General features: G+C 41.2%; 1 protein-coding gene across 2 annotated transcripts in view; it reads left to right on the top strand.

The window, feature by feature from the left end:
• cep192 (centrosomal protein 192) overlaps positions 1-20,873 on the top strand; it is a 35,699-nt gene extending 14,826 nt beyond the window's left edge. The window contains exons 23-52 of one of the 2 annotated variants that reach the window (XM_076737042.1): positions 111-243; positions 460-1,150; positions 1,305-1,475; positions 1,891-2,039; positions 2,213-2,443; positions 4,027-4,152; positions 4,607-4,747; positions 4,945-5,008; positions 5,220-5,359; positions 6,251-6,343; positions 6,765-6,883; positions 7,176-7,373; positions 7,825-7,915; positions 8,426-8,605; positions 8,739-8,999; positions 9,141-9,262; positions 9,847-9,956; positions 10,202-10,361; positions 10,707-10,797; positions 10,962-11,040; positions 11,218-11,341; positions 11,713-11,818; positions 11,929-12,157; positions 12,395-12,471; positions 12,772-12,867; positions 14,894-15,013; positions 16,177-16,289; positions 16,648-16,774; positions 17,152-17,210; positions 18,930-20,873. In XM_076737042.1, coding sequence (XP_076593157.1) covers positions 111-243; positions 460-1,150; positions 1,305-1,475; positions 1,891-2,039; positions 2,213-2,443; positions 4,027-4,152; positions 4,607-4,747; positions 4,945-5,008; positions 5,220-5,359; positions 6,251-6,343; positions 6,765-6,883; positions 7,176-7,373; positions 7,825-7,915; positions 8,426-8,605; positions 8,739-8,999; positions 9,141-9,262; positions 9,847-9,956; positions 10,202-10,361; positions 10,707-10,797; positions 10,962-11,040; positions 11,218-11,341; positions 11,713-11,818; positions 11,929-12,157; positions 12,395-12,471; positions 12,772-12,867; positions 14,894-15,013; positions 16,177-16,289; positions 16,648-16,774; positions 17,152-17,210; positions 18,930-19,062 — 4,534 coding nt within the window. In that variant the 3' untranslated portion in view covers positions 19,063-20,873. Of the gene's footprint in view, positions 1-110; positions 244-459; positions 1,151-1,304; positions 1,497-1,890; positions 2,040-2,212; positions 2,444-4,026; positions 4,153-4,606; positions 4,748-4,944; positions 5,009-5,219; positions 5,360-6,250; positions 6,344-6,764; positions 6,884-7,175; positions 7,374-7,824; positions 7,916-8,425; positions 8,606-8,738; positions 9,000-9,140; positions 9,263-9,846; positions 9,957-10,201; positions 10,362-10,706; positions 10,798-10,961; positions 11,041-11,217; positions 11,342-11,712; positions 11,819-11,928; positions 12,158-12,394; positions 12,472-12,771; positions 12,868-14,893; positions 15,014-16,176; positions 16,290-16,647; positions 16,775-17,151; positions 17,211-18,929 lie in introns of both variants that reach the window. The other variant, XM_076737041.1, reaches the window with a different exon arrangement.
• Positions 20,874-21,648: the final 775 nt, after the last annotated feature.

Here is a 21,648-nt window from a genome sequence, read left to right as displayed (position 1 = left end):
TACTACTGACACAGGGCATTTGCGTTTGAGTCGTAACTCATTTTTGCTTTGTTCCCATGTCGTCTTGTTTTCCTGGTATGGTGTCGCATATGTATATGTGTATCGCACAGTGGAAGTCTGGCGGACAAGCGTCCAGGTCTTGACCACTCTCCTCAGTCTACCTGCTCCAGCCCTAGTCTCAGCAGGCTCACGTACATCTCAATGAATGATGGCACTGTCATACCCACACCTGAGAGACACAAGGTATGAGAGGACTAAGTAAGCTATTACTAACATTGGCTGTAACAGCAGTAAAAGTTCCATTCTTTTTGTGAAATGAATGTCACATGACCAGGTCTCTGTCATGTGGACATTATTGTTGAAGTGCTGTCCTTGACAAGGGAAACTCCAATGTTAGAATTCACAGTGAGTGTCATGAGTGTGGTATTTTATTGTCTCGGGTTGTTTTGCCCTCCACAGAAAAACTGCACTGTGGCACTGAGCACCACCATCATCAGATTCAGTCCAACCCCACCAGTGGAGCCAGATGCACAGTCTAACCTTGATGTTCTTGGCCTGCCTAAAAGTCTGGACCAGGTGCAACCACAGCACTCTAAAAGTCTGGACCCATTACCAGCACAGGAGTGTCGAAACCCGGAGTCCTCGTGTGCTGGTTCTGCTTTGAGCTGTACTCGCAGCCAGAGTGCATGTAATTATCACTGCCCCGGGGACAGAACTGGTGATCTTTCAGCAGATTGTGGGAACCACAAGCAGCTATCCGTGTCCAATGTAAGACAGCTCACTAAAGTTGACTCTGGCTATTGCAGTAACATGAACATTCAGCAGGCTAGCAGCACTACAGCTCCTCAGAACTCTCAGCAGTGGGGAGCTGCTAGCTCAGTGTCATCGTCGGTGTATACCGGTGGCCATGGCATGCCTCCATCCTACTCGTCAGAGGGACTTCCGTATGTGCCCATCCCTAGCTTTAAGCCCCAATGTGCTGGCTTGATTGACCTTCCCCACCAAGGAGATATGCAATCCCTCCTTGCTGGACGCTCTCTCTTCAACTCGCAGCTGGCTCAGCAGTATTTGGGACCTCAAGCTCCATTACATCCAGGTGCTTATCATGTGGGAGCAACAGGAAATGGTCTCTTCAGTGTATCCTCTACAGGCATGTTTTTTCCCTCTGCTTTCATAAATATAGGTGCTGAGTTTTTTTGTCTGATGAAACACTAAAATACCATGAAAAATGTTGATGCAACATAATGGTTAAACCCCTAATTTACTTGTTGAAATAATTCTGCTTCCTCTTCCATTTTTTTCAGGCATACCCAACAGCGATCTAACAGTGAGACACGGCCTTCCCACATCAGGTCCTCTGGGGATTTCTGGGGCACCTGGGTCCCATTACGTCCCTCGACCCCATCAGAGCCAGCAGAACATGGAGATGATGGGGAAGCCCTACAGTCAGTATGATGCAGAGCCGCTGGTGGCAGGTGGGCTTGAGGAACTCAGAGGTGGGGTCTTGGTATTTATAGCAAAGTTCTTTTTCCCCCATAATATACTGTGTACACTCTTGAAATTGGAAACAATGATAAGACTTTTTGACTTTAGTGAGAAAAGACCATTAGTTTAGAGTGTAATTGTTTTGTTTATAATCTTCTTCATACCTTAACTAATCATATCTGTGGGCAACAGTCTGTCAGATACAGAGAGATAATCAATCTTGTGCAGAGCAGAAAATTGCTATAGGCAATTAAACTGTGAATTTTTAATTGCTGTAATCCATTATAGTGCTCAAGTCCTTGCGTCTGGTTGTCTTCAATTACAATGAGCACACTGCTCACCTCTTCTGCATGGAGGGGCAGTATTTCCCTGCGTCAGCTATCCCCATTCCACTGTCACCCTCAGGCCAAGTGGTGGTGCCAGAGGAACTGCGCTTCCCTCACGCCTGCTGTGTAGGCATCGCCTCACAGACCTCCCTCAGCCTCTTCAACCCCTCTGAGAGATGGCAGCAAGTGTCAATCACTGTCACCAGCCTGGCCATTGATGGAGAGAAGGTGAGCAGAAAGCACATAATAACTAAGTGGTGACATGTCACATTGTGAAGCAAGGGGCTCCTTGTAATTAGTTTCCTTTCAAACGCAGTTATTAAAATATGTCTGGCTAAACCAGCTGACAGTGCTCATTGAAAGATCACCTTTTCTGCTATCTTCAATGCCAATTCCCACAGGTGAAATGCTTGCCATACCAGTGGCTTATAGTGAAGAACAAGACTATCATTGGCCCTAAGACTACAGAGGAACAGAAGGTGTTGTTCATCCCTCCACAAGCTGGTGTCTACCAGTGTGTCCTCAGTGTTTGCTCCTGGCCTGCATCTGCCGAGACCGAAGTTGCTGCCAGGGCCAATATCTTTGCAAAAAGGGTGGTGCTGCTTGCCATCGCAGAGAATCCTGCACTAGAAGTGAGGACCTCCAATTCACAGATCACACTCAACCACACCTTAAAAACTTTACCAAAAATAATCTGCAACATAAGAAATAAGGCAAAGTAAAACTCTTGAGGTTCAAGACTCATGCACAGAGATGGTGTTTTGACAGATATGATATGGAAATAAAGTCGCTTATTCCCTTTACTGAATGGCTCAAACATAAAGTTAAATATGTTGCATTGTATGTAACACCCAGGACACACTGCCTACCTAACCAGTGCATACACGTAGCTCAACCTCTTGTTTTTCATTTCTGGTTCCATGTGACATACATGTTTTTTAGCAAAAATACAGTGAAAATGATCTGTTGCTAGTCATACTGACGTCCTACAGTTTCAATGTCTGTGTAGAATAAGTGACATAGGATGTCAGTTTCGCTTAATTTGGCTTTCAGTAGCCTGACAGCCATTAACCGGTAACTAACCCATTTTCTCATGTTTTGGTGTCTAAGTGACAAATAAGACACCAATTTTTGAAATTGGTCCAGTATTGAACGAGAGTGCTGCAGCCAGCAGCCGACACCGAGACAGACCTGTATGTGAAAGAGTAAGATGCTTTGTTTAACCACGAACAGACGCTGTATCACTGTCGCCAATGCCGTCAGACTCCATTTACAGAAATATTAACTTAACTCAAAATGAAACTCCCCCAAACCATGTTGGTCTGTCTTCCCACTGTCCCGCTGATCACCACCAGAGCTCAAAATAAGCTCTTAATTCACTGAATCGAGAGGGCAGATATCAGAGAAGCGGCGTGGGAAAATGGTGTAGAGCCAGATTATTTTCACATTTAACTCTGGAAATAGCTTCATCAGACATTATGACCAGAGATGTTGAACTTCAACAGATTTTCTTGGTTGAAAAATGGAAACCCTGCTCGCATTCAGCACTGATGAAGTAACAGATAGTTGTGATGTAGCTTTCATTTGTGAGAGCTGTCCAGAGCTAGCTTGTCTGCCCTGGTTAGCTTTACTTTTTGCTTATCCGTCTTCTCCTCAAAGTCTTTTTCAGTGCAGTTAGTCACAGTAGCTCTCAATGGCATAAAATACTTGGCCTGAGGCACCGAACTAGGGCTTTGAATCCCTCATCTTCTACCACACTGCTTGGCAGCATGTGAGTCTCAATCATGCGGCACACCAACTGAGTGATAGCCTCTGGTTGGCGTGCATCACATTCTGTGTGTATGAAAGTTAACCTGTAGACCAACATGCGAACCCAGCCAAAAATATCCCTGCTAGTTAACTGATTAAGGGTTAACCATTGATATCCATTGTCACAGCCATGGGAACAAATATATATATATCTTAAACTCAACACTTCAGTTAAGCACACACTTCTAAACTTTCCCTGCCTAAACTAAATATAACTGAAATTTCTAGTGAAATGAAACATTCTGTTATTGATGGGTGATTATCAAAGGCAGACTCAGTGTAGAAAGATGGGGTGCCTGCCTGTGTGGACACCACATGTGTGAAAGCGTGAGCCATCATGCTCAGGTAGACCTAGGCAGTAAATCCTGGGTGAAAGACTGGATCTCAAATTCAGTTTGATTTTCAGGTTGAAGTCGGCAAATCTGGCTGTCTGGATTTTGGAGACCTTCCAGGAGGCAGTGCCAGATCCATTCCTCTCAAACTGCTCAACAGGACACGTGCTACAGTGCCCATCCGTCTGGTCATCAGCGCAGTGAGTCAACATACTACATATGTATATATTCTTAGACACCTACATACACATATACAGATCCTCTACAGTGAAACAGTGACCTCCAGTGGTAGCTATGTGGTTTCTACATGATGCAACTGTGTGAGGTTAAAACACAGATGAACATTTAAATCATGTGTTATTACTGCTTTGACATTATGAAGAGTTAGTAAAATATATTTCAGTGTACATTTTGGTGGTCTCTTTGTAAAATGACTTAAACAAACATAAAGATTGGATGCAGCTGGCCCTAAATTCAGCATAACTCAAGTCTTTATGTTTCTGCACTAACTAAATTTGAGGGTGTCATAAGAGAAAAATGAAGCTGCCCTTTAGCAACTAATCCTTACTTTAATATGCAAAGCAGAAAAAAAACACAGCAGAGAGCATAATAAATGTATCTGAGTGGGTCAATTTTCACATCTCATTTCTCCAGAATGCTTCAGCGTGGCGATGCTTCACCTTTTCCAAGCACCCTGTTACCATGACATCTGATGCGACACAGCAAGCTGGACACATGACCCCAGTGTCCTCTCCATCGGTGATGAATCACGTGATGCATGCCAGCCACGACGAGGTTGGAATTGCCAAAATCATTTCAACCATATTCAGCATGTTTGTCACTTATATAATTATTTCATGCTGTGTGTTTTTGTTTCATGTAGCACAGTTTCACAGATCCAATGTGATTCTCTATCTCACCTATTGAGCAATGAAACTGATTTTATTGGTCACATGAAAACGTGTTTGTTTGTTTGTTTGTTTTCTCCTCAGAATCCACAGGCCTTCATGGTCTGGGTTCACTTCAAGGCCCCTCAGAAGTACACAGTTTCTTCAGGTAATCAACCTGGATCGAACATTCATGGATTTGCACTTTTTGGATTTTGCATCATTCGTGTTCAGGGCAGTGGGATGTGTTAACTAGTTCATGTCACTTAAGATGTATTCATCTGAGACAATAGATTTTCACATTTTGCAGAGAAAATACAATCATGAAACAAACTCTGTTATTTTCTGCTTACCTTTACTCTTTGTGGTTGTGCTGGCAGGAGAGCTGGGTCTGCCTGATGAGTACAGTGCTCGGGTGGACATTGAAGTGGACTCTCCTGGGCCAAGTCATGTGATCAGGAGTATTCCTCTCAGGGCCAGGTCTGGAACTGCAAGGGTCCATGCTCCTAAAGACCTGCAGGTGGTCCAGCTGCTGTTTGGCTTCTTTTCTTTTTTTTGTCTCATTATTTTGTTTATCTTGTCACAAGTAGGTCTTCATAGTAAGGAGATTGGCCAGCTCCTACAGAATTGGCCAAGCAAATGTAACTGAAAATCATTGTACCAGCACAAGTAGTACACAGAGGAATGATAATGTTAAAAAGAAAGTAGATAACACAAAAGTGGTCTAAGCACTTACAGGGACTGTTCTGATTATCAGTGACCAACTTGGACAGTTATACTAATCAATTGCTGCAGATTTCTGTGTTAAAAGCAGTCAGACTCTTACCTATCAAAAGGGATTTACAGGTTAGGTTTTCTCCTGCTGTATCTCGTTGTTGACACACAGCTGCATGAGTACATGCCTCCAACCAGCTAGTCGTATTTCATTCATAAAATTTCCAAGGTAGGTAGTTAGTTAAACTTGAAGGTGAGATGGCCCTGGCCGTAGAATATGGGCATATTGTAATTATAAAACAATTATTTGTCTTACAAATTTATGAAAAGCTCATTCTGAAATCTTCCAAGCCAGTCGTGTTGATCGTTTGAACATCTTACATAGCAGCAGGCAAATAAGGAGTGAGGCATGAATTTACAGAACACTTTAAAATGAACCTGATGGGATGCACAACTCCCCATTCTTGCTAAGTATACTATCAGACTGTCTGCACTGGATTAAAAAGTGATTTTGTTTCACATGTCAGAAGACTTTGAGAAATGAAATTGCCAGATTAATCATGAATACATCAAATTTAATTTGGCAGAAAGTTTGATGTCAAACTACCCTTTTTATCACGTTTCATTCCTCGTTTAACTTTTCTTGACCTTTCATAGAGTTGGCAGTCAACTGCTTTTTTGTGCTTCTTTTGTCTAGACTGTCAGCCTGTCCGCTCCACTGGGTAAATCCTGTCAACAGATGCTGCCATTAAAGAATGCAGGAAACATTGACGTGCAGCTGAAACTCAAGGTAATTCTGACCTTTACTTTTATTAGATCTGGGGTTTGGGTAAGCCTCTGTGACATTTTGGGCTCAGAATGTGGCACATACGGTGGGGATTCATTGATAGTTTTCTCCTGTTTGTCTCATTTTCTCAGTTTTTACCTTCTTTCTGTCTTCTTTGTCTCACTCCTCTTGTTCATTCTCTTTCTGACTTTGTTTCTCATTGCTCCTTCTCCAATTCTTCCTTTCTCTCCTGTTTCCCCCCTATCTTGCCTCACCCGTTCTATATTCTGTGCTCTATCTCTCCCTCCATTTCTTTCTTCTCCATCTCCTGCCCCTTGCCTCCCAGCATTCAACCCACAGTTTCTTTGCTGTTTCATCACTGAGTTTGACTTCCTCTTCTGACCTCTATTCCCATTAATTGTCTCCTTTTCATTTCTGTTTATAGCACAGTGATGCTGAAGACAGTTTCTCTGTGACACCTGATGAACTGTCCCTGAGAGTGGGAGAGGAGCAAGGCATTGTAGTTTCCTTCAAAGCACAGGGCAGCAGGAAATATCGAGAAAGGTATGCCAACATTTACTGCTTTTACATGTGATTAAGTAGTTACTGTGCAGTAAGCAGATTTTATAAAAGTGTGTAAATAGTAAAACCACTATTCCATCCATCCATTCTGTTATGGGAGTAGATAGATATTAGAGATTATGTAATAGATTTAGATGAAGTCTTAGTCTTGGGTTATATTCCTGAATAATCCAAAACATAACAATGTCACATGTTGAGTGGACATCTCAACTTCTTGATCTGGATTAACTTGTGCTTTAACTTGTGTTAACTGCTTGTGCTTGTTGTGTTGCAGCCTTCTCACCATCTTGGTGCTGCCATCAGGTCCTCAGTATGAGGTCACCCTGAAAGGAGAAGTTGTCCCAGAGGACTCTGGGAAATCTGCCATTCCCTCTGCTGCTGTCCTTGGTCCTGGTGTGGCCAGTGATGTTCCACCAATTCTCTCTAATAAACAGTTCGTAGCCTGGGGAGGGGTTACTCTGGGGCGAGCTGTGTAAGCAACTTTTCAGTTTTTCATTAATTTCACTATTACTTGGTTAGAGAAAAAACACTTTATAGGTATCAATTATTCATTGGAAAGTAATCAATAAAAAAACTGGAGGCCCAGTGGTCCACCTTATTCTATTAAGGCTTGTATAATGTTATTCATGAGAAGGGACAGAGGCTCTCTACAGGGAGTGTTATTCCTCAGAAGCTATTTCAACATAATGCACAATTTATTTACACTCATTGAAGGGAGGTAAAGCACAGACAGCAGTAAGAAAGCTAAATCCCCGTAGGATGGGTTCGTTCTTTAAAGGTTTAACTGGATCCAGGTTTGACTTGGCTCTTCTACACAAATTAGGACATTTAAATAATGACTCTCAATCTCAGAGAAAACATTGTCAAAGGTAGTCTGACACTCCTGCACACTGTCATAACCAACAGCTGCTATTGTTTTTCAGCCAACAGAAGCTGGTTTTAAGGAACAACTCCACCAACAGCACGCAGCAGCTACGGTTGCTTATTCGGGGTCAAGACCAGGACTGTTTTCAGGTAGATTGTAATATGTGTGTGTTTCCGAACTGAGGAAGAATAGAGATGAGATGTTTACCAGAGTATCCTTCCATCCTGTTTTTCTGTTATGACATCCTGCATGGTATCAACTGCAGAGTTTATTTTCATTATCATATGTCTCGTGTTTGTTCATCAGAAAGTATTTGTGACCAAAGGTTGTTTTTTTTTTTTTTTTTTTTTTTTTTTTTTTTCTCAATCAGTTTTCTTTGGACACCCAAGTGGATCACACAGATACATGTAGCTAAAGCCAGATAGAGAACAGACTTAAGATGAATACACTAGTGTGGCATTAAAGGACACTTCACTGATTATAGAATGCTACTATAGTTCCCCAATAAGACTTCAAATTTGTGACCATTTCTCTTGACATTCCTGTAATTTCTCACCCAACAAATGCTACAAAACCAAAAGTCATAATTGGAGTAATCCCTTCAGGAATGTCCACACTATTCAAATGTGAACTATACTATAAACTTGTGTGTCCCTCAGCTCCAGAGTATGTTCAGTCCTGAGGAGCGTCTGACCCGGCATGGGGAGCTGTCAATCCGTCCCAGAGAGGACGTGACCGTCCATCTGCTCTTTGCTCCCACCAGAGTGGCCTGCATGTTGGCCAAGCTGGAGATCAAACAGTCTGGAGTCCGGCCTTCACAGCCAGGAGTCAAATTCACTGTGAGGATGTGACCCTTTTTTCTGTGTAATCATCTGTTACTTTGCATTTCTCTTTTTTCCTGCCTCGTTTTCTTTTTTCTGTAGAAAGACTTGGGCTATAGTTTGAGTTGATACCTGTATGTCCCATCTTCAGATTCCACTGTCAGGCTATGGCGGGACCAGCAACATAATCCTGGAGGACCAGAGAAAACAGGCGGACGGCTATGTGGCAACAATGACGGACATCGCTGTCGGTCGCATCAGCAAAGTCTGTCTGTGCGTGAGGAACACAGGCTCCAGAGCAGCTTTTATCAAAGCCATGGCCTTCTCTGATGTGCAGACAAGATCAGTTATGGAACCCTCTGTCATCAGCCTCGCCCCGTCACAGTTTGTTCTGAAGGAACGGACACAAGAGGTAGGACAGAGAATACAACTCATGTCAGTCACACTCTAGTTCAGGAAAAAAACAAGATAGTGAAATTAATGATTTGCAGTAATACAGGGGGAAGAAATAATAATATGAATCCAGTATTAATTAATGTGTGTGTGTTTGCAGGTCATCACTGTGCTACTGAAGTCCACCCTAAGAGAACAGAACCTAAGTCAGTCGGCCAATGCACTGCTGGCTACTGTCTGTCTGTTTTGTGGAGATGAGGTCTCCAGGCAGCAGTATAGGAGGTGAGCGCTTCTAGCACTAGTTTATTTGTTTCACTGCTTTTTAAGTATTATGTTAGCAGGTATGGGAATTAGTAGTGGGAAATTGAATTAAATCTGTCCTTAGGAAAAGTTTAGTACGAAACTCTGATGTAGTGAAAAAATTCTGTTTTGAATAATGTGAATCTCTCTGGGTTGAAGTGATTGTATCACTCTGACTTTGCTTCAGCATGAATCTTTGTACTGTTCTGTGCAGTACAAATGTACATTAACTTCACTGCTGTGCTAAGTGTATACAGTATAAACAATACAGGGTATTTGTCAAATGAAATTGTTGACGTCTATTAGACGAGTAATTCCTTTATTTTCACACTTCCATGATGTGATCCAAAAGACGTATTGTCCATGTGCAGCTTTGTTATGCACAAAGCAATATTCGTGTGAAACTGCTGCCCATGATTTGTATGCTGTTATGTTTCAAATAAACATACATTGTTTCTGAATAATAGAAAGTGCTGACAGAGTTTATACATTAAATTCCAAATGGTTCTGCTTTTTCAAAAAAGTAGTTTTGTTCCCTACAGTGTGTTTGTGTTTTGTTCTGTCAGATTGCTTCAGAGCAAACCAGAGGCTGCGCGAAAGGCTCTGTCTGAGAACAGTCTGCTGAAAAACATCGACTTTAATGAGAAGTTCCTGGGAGAAGAACATATTACAGAGAGTAAGATGATACTATCATTTTGTAGGGTCTGAAAATTTAGTTCCATTTGACCTTTCACTAAATAATATTGAAAGTAATAATCTGTTGTGTTTTCACATTTCATTTTGCTGCTCTATTTACACCATAGTTGGTTTGATGGTATGGTTGGTATAATAGGTCTTAGAAGTAAATCATAGTCTAAAGGTTGTTGGAATAGGTGTCTTAAATTTTGGTGACCCTGACAAATTTTTGTACCTTTTCTGTAGCGTACGACCTGCCCCAACGGCCCAATGAAGCTCACATCTTCTATGGGAACATGAATAAGATATTGGTGTCGTTGCTGGGAAGTACGAAGAGCACCGACTGTGAGCAGAGAGACCACACTGAGCTGCTGCCCTCTGCTCGACACAGTTCAGAGACAGACAGGTACCGACAGACATATTTCTAACATGCTGTATTATACTAGGACCTGGTTGAACGTTGAAAATGGACAACGTAACAGATATAGTCGACACAAACAGGGATACAAAAATGAATTGCTTAACAGTGTTTATCAGTATTTCAGTTATATGTGAAAAATGAAAAAAATGGGTAAATGCATGGTTTTGGTGTACATTCTCTTCTGTCAAGCTATCAACATATGTGCTTTTTTTTATAATGTGGAATTCTCTGCTATGACTGTGTTGCAGCTCTTTGATAACTGTATTTTTTTACTTTAGTTTTTTCTGTAATTGAGCACAATGTAGTTTAATATTGTTGTGCAATTCTCAGTGGTTTGCCAAATGGCAATGTGTCTCTGGACGTGCTGCCAGTGAAAGGTCCCCAAGGTCCAGCACTGAGAGTGACAGAGCTCTCCTTAAAGGTACCATAAGCCCTCTTTAATGGCTTTAATGATTGCTTGTGAGGAGATATGTGTTGATTATTTTGGTGTTGTTTCAACTGGATGACAGTTCTTTCACTGGATTTGACATTTAAAAAAAAAAAAAGTATTCATTTTTCGATGCAGACTGTCTTCTTCTCCCTCAGGCCTCAGAGTCATTACACAGGCAGTCTGAGTCCTGGACCGTCCATCCAGAACAACTTGTCCTCGCAGCTCCCACCATCAGTGAGTAGAGTCAAGATTTCAGAAGCACATTATTATATGAACTTTTATCACCTTAGCTGTGAAATTCACTACAGATTTTGAGTCTCTGGTTCTCCAAACCATAGGTGAATGACTCTGCAATGACATCTTGCATAAATAGCCAGCAGTACATGTTTTTGTTGTTGTTGTTGTTTTTAGATGGTGTAACCACCACCAGCCAGGTTCAGGTTCGGAACAATACATCCAGAGAGCTGAGCTTTGATTTGTCCTGGCCTGCTCACTGCCTTACCATCACCCCTCAGCATGGAGTTATTGAGCCTCAGTAAGAATACACTTGCTCGTTCAATGAAATTTATTGGCTAAGGTGAATTTGAGGTTTTTGGGTTAGAACTAGACTCTATGGTGTTTGCCGCATGTCTTTGTGTATCTTTCTTGTTTTATTTGCATTTATCATACTGTGGGTGATTTTACCACAGCAAGTGTATTAGACATGCACAAAATGGTGACAGCTTATTTTTAAGATTACGCATGTAAAAGTGAGAGCTCAACCCTTTACGAGTAGTGTCATCATAGCTTCACTAAATGAACAATTACCGGAAGACTGTCCAGTCATAATTGATGTAAGTGTGTGTACCATGTATGTGATTTTAGTTGTTCCACCTGTGTCTCCTTTCTTCATTTTCTTTAACCAAGGTGCCACCTGCAGATTTTGGTCAGTCCCAACCCTTCACTAGCAACTAAACCTGCCCTGCTGCCATGGAGTGGACAGATTTATGTCCAGTGTGATGGTCAGCAGAAGGTATAGTCACTCTGGACACAGAGCTTTTCAAACCTCAACACAAATCAGTCATGAACGTTGTTTTGTGTTTATGAGAACTAAACAAGCGCGCTATGTTATTACTGGTTCAGTTCATTAAGGTCCAGATACGTCGTGACCTGGCTCTGGATGTGTCCGCCGCCCCAGCAGACACAACTCTGTCAGCCCTGCCTCCTCAGGCTGCCACCCCAGTGCTGCCTGTAGCCAGGCTGACCACCAAGACCATGCTCCCCCCACAGACCCCACAGGCACCTCAAGCCCTGGTGGAGATCAGCAACAAGACTGTCATCTTCCCCACCACTCCTTCAGGGGAAACATCAGGTAGGGAGGTGACTGACCAGAGGACAGAAGTTGATCTGTTCCCCTAAATTTGGGTTGGAAAATGTAGCAGCACATTGTGGTAAAGCTTTAAAACAACAATCTAGGAGACTAACAAAGTTTTAATAAAAGGTATTTTCCAGCTTCACACTGTTGGGGTTTGAAATCAGTCTGTAGGCAGCACATTGTGTGTGTATTCCTGTGGGAAGCTGAAATTCTCTTTTCTCTCGTCTACTTCAGAGGCCCAGCTGGAGGTACAGAATGGGGAAGTGGAAGTGAGGTGGTACCTGTCATCATTTGCTCCTCCATATGTCAAGGTTATTTTTTCTTCATTAGCTCTTTCTTCTGTCAGTTCTTTCATTCCTGTTTACTGTTTTTTCTGTTCCTTCTGTTTATTATCCCTCCTCTGGGAACACATGCATTTAGTTTTGTAGTTTATTTCTAATTTCTTTTGAGTTTAGTGAGATTTTATCTGTTGTCTTGTGACTCACTTTGATAATGAGTTGATTTTGTAGGTTCACACTCCTGATGTTGATTTAAGATTGTTTTCTCTTGTTACTGGCCATTGTGTGCTAGCAGTGATTCAGGTCAAACTGTGGCTCCTTCTCTCTCCTCAGGGAGTTGACAACACTGGAGATGTTTACAGGGCCACTTACACTGCTTTCAGATGCTCCAGGGTCTCAGGCACACTGGGAGCCCATGAGAATATTCAGGTAGGTACTGATATCTAACTAGACTTGTAGACATTGTAAAGAGATTTGACAAGATGTACTTCATTGCCTACTTTTCTTAATTAGACCACTTAACATATTGAAAATCATCATTGGTATATAAAAGCCTTAGTTTACTTGAACATATCTTATACAACATGTTACACTTTGCTGAATCACTTTAGTTGCAGTATTGCAATCAAATAGTTTTTTCCAAGATACTGTGACTCTCGTATTCCTCAGTGTAGTCACTTTGTTACAAATGGTTGGCCTACACATCAGTTTTAGAGCAAGCTTTTTAAAATGCAGCTAAGTGCAGCAGAGCAAGACGTTTATTTGAAGCAGGCTTATATTAGAGACAGGTCTTTATTTCAAATTCACTCTGTTTGACAAGTATATTTGGTCATATTTTAATCTGAAGCCTTCAGTATCAAACAAACTAGTTTCAACGTGTCATTTAATGTGGACTTTACGCCCTCATTTAAGAGTAGTGTAGTGGTATAATATGAACAAAAAAGACAATTAAATTGTCAATTGCAAACATTTGTATGATATTTAATTGTCAATCAAAATGTCATGTTTGTAACAGCTTTATCAGGACCCTGGAAGTGGTACATCTAAATAGAATGCAATTGTTATTATAAGTAATGAGTCTAAATGTTTACCATTAGAGAGCGTGATAGAATTGAGTGTTTTCTCCCAAAGGAACAGCGCTACAGCAGATCAGTCTTGTTTGTGCTACACTGCAAGCCTCATTAAACAGTACAGCACCTTCTTGCACCAATGCCTTGAAGAATTCAAGCAAAACAAACTTCTGTCTGTACCTGGGCTTTACTGTGAAAAAAGGCTGCTGTGAAACTTTACAGTAATCCTACAAGCTTCTGCCAGGGGTCAACGATAGGATCAAAATCTCTTATCACAGTACAGTATAGTAATTGTTATGATGATTCAATTAAGAAATGGTTTAAAGTAATCATACTGTACCATACTTCATCACATTTGATTATTTTCTTTTTTTATTTGAAACTTCCATACAAACAAAAACTACCTAAAAACAACTCAACCCTTGAGTTAAAACAGTAAAACGAACATGGTTTCAAAATGGAAGCTTTAAGGGTCCAAATGAGAAGAACAGGGATGCAACAGAGGTGCATCATCACCACCAACTGTTGCTCTTAGGTCACGTGAGAACATGGTAAGCAGTTTTGCTGTCCGAATCACGTCACCATGCGAGGCAGCTGGATTGGTACTTTTCCCTGTCTGCTCTGAATATACAGCAGAGACACTAAAGCTGTGTTCTCAAATGAACTCTGCACAATGTCTGCAGAATCAGATCTGAACATTGTTCAGAGTTGCCCTTTCACACATGCAGCACATTCGTCCGTGTCAGACAGGTCCTCACTTACAGGAAATAGTCTGCCTCATTTAGCCAAAGGGTGGTGTCTGGGTAGAGTGTGCAGGAGGAGGAGGAGCAGGAGGACTCATCCTTAATGATGACTGTTTTTGTGTGGATATCAATGCTACATGTATTTAAAGATGTCTACAATATGAATAAAGAGTGGAAAAGCATCATACAGGCAAGCAAATAATAAGAAGCAGCTACACATGCTACATCAACAACACGTCCCTTCACTCGCTGTGTGTAGCAGGTTAGCACTACAAACACTGTGAATGATATGTCTGTAAATACAGTTTAAGGGAGAGCTTCCACAGTGGAAACGGTATCGCCAAATCTCTACCAGTGGATATATTTCTACTGCTGTACGGTGTATACCGTCGTACCGCCCTGCTCTACTTGGCCCTCTTTGTTCTCTGTTTTCTCTCAGTTTTTGTTTGATGTGTAATTTCAAAATACGATTATTTATCTTTTAGAACATTTTCTTTGTTTACTGGTTTTATGTGCTTTAGTTATATTCAAGTAACACTTAGTGTATATTACACTTTAAAAGCTTGCAGTAGTAATGATGAGCATTTATATGGTTTAATACACTCTGATTACTTATTTCCTCTGTTTTTCTTGCTCTGCCAGGTGCCTATTACTTTCCTGCCCAGGGACAGAGGGGACTATGCCCAGTTCTGGGACTTGGAGTGCCACCCTGTGCTTGAGCCGCAGGAGAAAACAAGAATCCGCTTCCAACTCTGTGGCACCGTAAGGATTCATTTATTAGTTTTGTGGTCTGGGATTCAAACACCATACTGAGTGCAAATGTGCTACTGTAGTAAAGGAAGTACACTGAAAAAGACACTGAAATTTAAGTAATTTTTCTTTCATGTTAGAGGTTTCATTTTGCCCAAAATACAGTACAAAAGCACTGATTACTAAAGTCCTTTGCTTAGGAGTCCCTATAATTTTGAGTTTTGTTATACAGTTAAAACAGTCATCATATCATCACTGTTCTCATTTGCTCTCAGTTAATGTAATGAAGAGCATTGCTCCTACTTTGGCAGTGTTTCACAATTCTCTACCAGCAACAAAGCGGAAAAATGTCCAAATGTACATCAGCCAAACTTTTATCTACCGTCATCAGCAGACATTGTGTATAACAAGTAAAGATGTTCGTACTCTAATTAACTTGTTTCACTCTCAAACCAAACTATGTGTGCTTGTTTAAAGTATTATATTGTGTCATTATCTTCATTAGTTAAAAAAAAAAGAAAAAAAAAAAAGAAAAAAGGGCACGTATAGTAGTACCTCCACTATTGGCTTTGTAGTCCTAGTGACAGAATTAACAAATGAGAAAAGTGGGTTGAGGGATGGCAAGGAGAGCCACCCTGCTGAGATGGGCCTGCGGGCTTCGTGTGTGTGCCGCTTTAATGTGAAGTGTTATGACAGACCCAGTTAACTTAAGAGCATACATACACAGCAAGTGGGATGTCAGATAGATGGCTCCACATAAGTAGGTTAAGTGGCTATGATGGTGGTGCTTTTGTTGTTGTTGCCTTATTTCTTCGACACAGCGTTAAAGTGCCAAATCCTTCACTGGTGTTTAAATGTGAGTCTGTGACTGCAGCTTGTAAAAGTTTTGATTGAGATACATCCCTGGCAATCTGGTTGGAAGTAAATATGTGTGATGTTTCACATTTAGTTTTCATCATATCTCCATAAGATTAGTAACAGATGTAGAAGCAATGTGTATCATCACTAGAGTCAAATCTTTTGTGCACAATATACTTGAAAGATGTTGAAGGTGATTTCTTCTCAACTGTATTTCACTAACCAGCGGTTTTGAAGTAGTATGGAGATGGCAGCCTTGCTTTCTGCACTTTGTGAGCTTACTAGCTAACATCCTGACGTGCTGTCTGTGTCCAAAGGGTTTGAAGTCTGGACCAGTAGAAGGACCACAGGAAGGAGACTGCTCTCTGGTGAAGACAGAGGCCACAGTCAAGACCAGGAAGAGAGCTGATGCCTCAGCAGGCAAAACCAGGTGAGACCTGCTTAGCTAAGACTGAAACTGCGCATGATCCTCACCAGGATCTCTATGGCCAGTGGAAGAGATATCAGAATAACAGTGTAGGTGCCCTGGTGACCTAAGGATTTACATCACCGACCGTCCAGCCGGAGGTGTCATTGCACGTCGTTTCCAGCATTTGGTTCTCTACAGCAAAGTCATTTATGTTGGGATTTTCAAAATTTTCTCGATTTGAAATTAACATTTTTCCACGAGACTCAGGAATTCACTGACTGAGTTTAATGGGCTGTAGGTTTTTAGAGTAGGTGTCTCATCTTCAGGCAGTGATTGTGTTTTGCTTCCCGTTAAAAGTGGCACAATTTGTAATTCTCAGCCAGGAGGAGGCTGTGCGGAGGGGTGTGTATTCTCCACAGGACCTCTACACCTTCCCAGCCACACGGGTGGGTGAGTCCAGCACTCTGAAGGTCAACATCCGCAACAACTCGTCCGACACGCATGAGGTGAGGCATGCCTTATTTTCATGAAGACATGGGAAGGATTTTTTTTTTTCTTGCTTACTGCAGCAGAAACTGAAATACAGAATACAAATATACATCACAATCTATTCCAGAACAGATCAGAGTAAAAGCAAGGAAACCTATAAAAGATTGCTTTAAAATTACTCTTTAGTTTTAGTTGCTCCTGTAGGTGAGACCTTGTCATCGGTAAGAGTGTAGATGGTAGCTTATCTTGTGTTTACTGTTGTTTCATAATGCTACTAGAAATCGCATGACTGACTTCATTTATTTGTACTGATTGATAAATGTAATAACAACCCCTAACAATTGTCATTTGCATGGATTTGATTTGATGTGTGGCTTCTCTAATTGACTTGCAGCTGAAATTTGTAAACCCTAGGGAGCCCTTCCACATCAGGCATTCCAAATATTCCCTGAGGTGAGTCCAATGGTCATTATCCTGGAAAGAAACTCTCCTTTCTCCACTTTTGATAGGACCAGGGTGGGGCAATAAGTGCCTAACCCTGTTAGTGTTTATGTGTTATTGTACTTCCATTCTAGGGTTTTTGGTGTACTATAATAGAAATCTATGCAGAAGCATCTTTAAGTAGTTAGGCATTAAGGTTTAGTCAGGAATGGTGATGTAACATATAGTCTGTCTAATGTCATTTTACCACTGCAAATGCTATGGGAGGTGCTGTGAGATGTTGGGACCTGGAAGATGATGTTACCATATACGGTGCACATCTGAGGCCTCATTTTGCCTGACTAAGGCCTTAGGGAGGGATTGCCAGGCCACAGGTACCAGCTGTTCTGTGCTGTGCTGTGCTGTGCTGTGCTGTGCTGTGCTGACGTGGGACTGTGTTCAGAATGGGAACATGTGTTTTGTACTGTTCAAAAGGGAAAACAATGCAAGAGTGCTGTGGAAATAAAAATACAAATGGAATTGTATTGACTTCCACAGCACACAAAGCATTGTCTGTTGTATTTTTATCTCCAACATTGTATGTGTTACTGCAATGTGAACCTGCCTGAGGAGTAGATGTGTTGTGAGCCCTGCTGTGTGTGGATTTGTGGTGGCCTTGTGGTAGGGCTGTCAACAAATATTCTAAAATCAATTATATAATAGAAATGTTAAGAAATGCAGACATTAATTGTGAAAATCAACATTTGATTGTTGGTTAAGAAAAAAAAGCAGCACCACTGCATTAAGATAAAATGACTGTTTCTGTGAATGGAGTCTGGTGGCTTTGGTGACAGTGATGTAACAGCTGTTTCTGATTAAACAAAATGGATCTTACTCTTTAACAAAAAGGATTATCTCTGTAGGGATCTTTTCTGTAATGTTGTCAGATGCTTAAATTATCAATCTGAGTCTGTCTGTGGCAAAAACAAACACTTTTAGTGGACGTACATTGACAGTGTGCAAACACACAGAGGGTGTACATTGCAGCATGATTTGTGGCTACCGTCTGCAGCACTGGACCACTTTGAAAAATTAGTCATTAGTCACTTTAGATCCAAAAACGGGAAAATAATGTCTATAAACACAGACAATACTTGACCAGAACTTCCTCCATTTGCCCGGGACATTGAAATCTTCCAGGACACGTGGACAGGCACTAGTTGGAAAAATAGCGCACACAACATCACTTTCATTGATTGAAAATGAAATATAGGTCATGCTGGAATACTTCAGCAGCATTGTACAGGACATTATGTGTTTATTTTGTCTTGTCTAGGTACTTAGATCTTTTAGAAGTCATGTTTATGTTGAAATAATATAAAGTAGTATCTCTTGTTGTATTGGTTTGCCCTCTTATGGATTTTTAGTAATTGAGCATACTTTTTGACAGCCCAACCTTGTAATGGCTCCAGCATGTTGTGGCTCTTATCATGTACTCTCATTTCCACCACGTCCATACATATGTCCATAGAGTATAGTTTTCCTTTGTGACTACAGTGTTTTAAGGTTATTATTTTTGCCAGTGTGCCATGGTTCATATTATGTGATCCTAAACACGTGATTTTATTTTTCTGTAAACATACATGAAATTGTATGTATGTATGTATTTATTCATGCTTTCAATATATTGAAACAATTGTTTATTTATTTATGAACTATCCATTAACTGCCGTCCTTCTTCCCCCACATTAGATCACAGCACTATCTGAAGCTACCCGTCCAGTTCAAGCCCAGTACTGCAGGCAGACACGCTGGCTTGCTGCTCATCCAGTCAGAAACAAGTGGAAGTCTTGTTATTCAGCTGACCGGTGAGGCATTGCCTTGAATTCACCATCTACCATCCTACGCCACCTCTTCATGCTGGCTGGCTGGCTTTGGGTGGATGCTCTTCCCTGTACTATTCATCATGGGACAGATAAGAGTAACAGAGAGGAAAAGGAAAAACTGAAAACTGCTAAGAATCAAATAAAAGCAACCGTGGACTTAAAGCCACGGACTTAAAGCCTTCCTCTTATTGTATTTGGAGATGTAGACTGTAGCTGATTAACTGGAGATGACTGAGACTCTACTGCCAACAGCCCTGTCTGCCTCTGGATGTGGCACAGGTGTCCTCAGCTGGCCCATGAGAAATGATTGTGCCTGTTTGTGCCTGAAGTTGAATGATTTGGTCTGACTGGCTCACAATTAGTTTGCCCCATTCTAGCATTTCAAAGAGTTAATGATTTTTGTCACTTGACTCTGGATTTGGCTTATCCCTGAGTCATGTTACAATGCAGCATTGCTGTTGCCATGGCCCCTATTAGGCAGTGCCAGTTGGGATATGTTGGGGATTACTTTGAGTTGGTCACAGAGGAATGTCTTTGTCTCTTGTTTGCTTACATGGCTGTAGAGATTTTTTTCTCCCCAAAGCAAAATCATAAAAATCTGAAAAAGGGGCCTGGGCATTTTTTTTTTTTTTTTTTTTTTTGGGTCTTAAACCTTACGAAATAATTTCTGTCATTAACGTGTGACTGTATTAAGACTGCAGGTAATTTAAAGGTCCAGTGTGTAGGATTTAGGGTGATCTGTTAGCAGAAATGGACTACGGTATTCCTAATTATCTTTTCATTAGTATATAATCACTTGAAAATGAGAATCATTGTGTTTTCATTACTTTAGAATGAGCTCTTTATATCCACAAAGGGAGCGGGTCCTCTTTCACAGAGTCCACCATGTTGGACTGCCATGTCTCTACAGTAGCCCAGAACAGACAAACAAACACTGCCTCTAGAAAGGGCCTTTGGTGTTTTTAGCAGCCACCATATGTTCTCCTGCACGCTTGGACGACAGGTATTCCGCTTGATGACACTAAATTCTACACAGTGGACCTTTAAGGCTTCTGTTTGTTTTTTTTAACAAGTCACTTTAAAAAACTGATTTTCAAATGTAGGTCTGTCTGTATTTCGTGAAATGTTCCTAATTTTCTGTACTGGTGTGGTTTCTATGACAATGGCTCGTCATCATGCAGAGCCCACCTGAACAGCAACCTTCGTCAGCACCATGTGTTGATTTCCCAGCAACCTCCAAGACTCGTTCCAAACAGTCCAGATGTACTTAATTTAGTCATGATCAGGGCAGCTCGCAGCAGCATTAGGATGGTTAATGATTGTTATTACATGCTAAAAGAGTTTCCTCTGGTGGGGTTTTTGTTCGGCAGCTTGCCAGGCCTGCTTAGTATGGTTACCATGGCAAAACAGTGTTAATCACTGTTCCAGTCACAGAAAATTAGCTTCCCATTTCCTCTTTTGGCTCTGGGGCAAATGGCCAAAATTGCTTGGGGGTATTGGATTCACATCCATAATCAGTTTTGGAACTGGAATGGCATGGAGAGATGTATGTAAACTTCATCAAGATGAGTAGTTAAGCTGCTAGATGCTACATATTGAGACAGCATGAAAAAGAGCAGTGTTGAGCATCACTTTCCTGCTTGCAGAGCGAGCTTTAATATGAAGGGTTCACATTGTAACAGGCTGCTCTCAACATGCCGTGACAGCTATCCTGACTGATTTTGGTCTACAGTTTGCACATGCTTTAAATAGTACATAATGTAATATATTGTTGTATGTACACATTTTAAATAAAGTTTTGCGATAAATATATTGGCTCTCTTTAATCATTTGAAAAAGGAAATATGGTATGCTTATGTGACAACCAATGCTTTTATTTACCTCACTCTGATTATTTTTGATTTTTATCATTAAGCACAACTATTTTGGGGACAGTGAGTGTCCACCAACAGCTAATGATGTGTTTCTATTGGTCTTTTTTCATCCATTGAATCTTACTTTATACAGGGTGGTCTGATGAGAAGAGTTCTCTCTGGCACCAGTGTCCCGCGTACACAGTGCAATCAAAGCGTCATTAAAGACAATTCTGATGGCATGCATGAACCCATGCAGCATACAGTTGCTTGCAGTAATAAACGAACAATAAGAACCCACCTGTGCTGTCTCTTGTGAAGTCTGTCCAGCGTCAAAGCACGAACACAGTTTGGCTGGCACAGCAGGTGCGCATTGTGTTCAGTTTGTTCCACCCTATTCCTTTCAGATTAAAATCTTGCTTCACATTTCAGATCTTTTCAGTCCTTATTCTGCACAGAGAGCCTCAGATCTGACGTTCAGACTTCCACAGTCCAGGCTTTAGACAATGGGGGTCATGCTGTTCTGGCTCCAGCACTGGGGAACAAACTCCTCAGTATCACACCTAAAAAAAAGGTTTTTAAAAATATTTGTACAGACAGCCATTTTTATAATCTTTACTCAAAGTTGTTTCTTTTTATATTTAGTCTTGTTTGTCCTATAGAAATAAAGTTCACCTCCTTTAGTGAAGTTACTGAGCAGCACTGCTGGATGGAGCCCTGGATGTGACACTT

Source organism: Chaetodon auriga, chromosome 8 (assembly GCF_051107435.1).
Source record: "Chaetodon auriga isolate fChaAug3 chromosome 8, fChaAug3.hap1, whole genome shotgun sequence".
Lineage (NCBI taxonomy): Eukaryota > Metazoa > Chordata > Actinopteri > Chaetodontiformes > Chaetodontidae > Chaetodon > Chaetodon auriga.
Note: the sequence above shows the minus strand (reverse complement) of the source record. Positions and strands in the feature narration are given on the sequence as shown.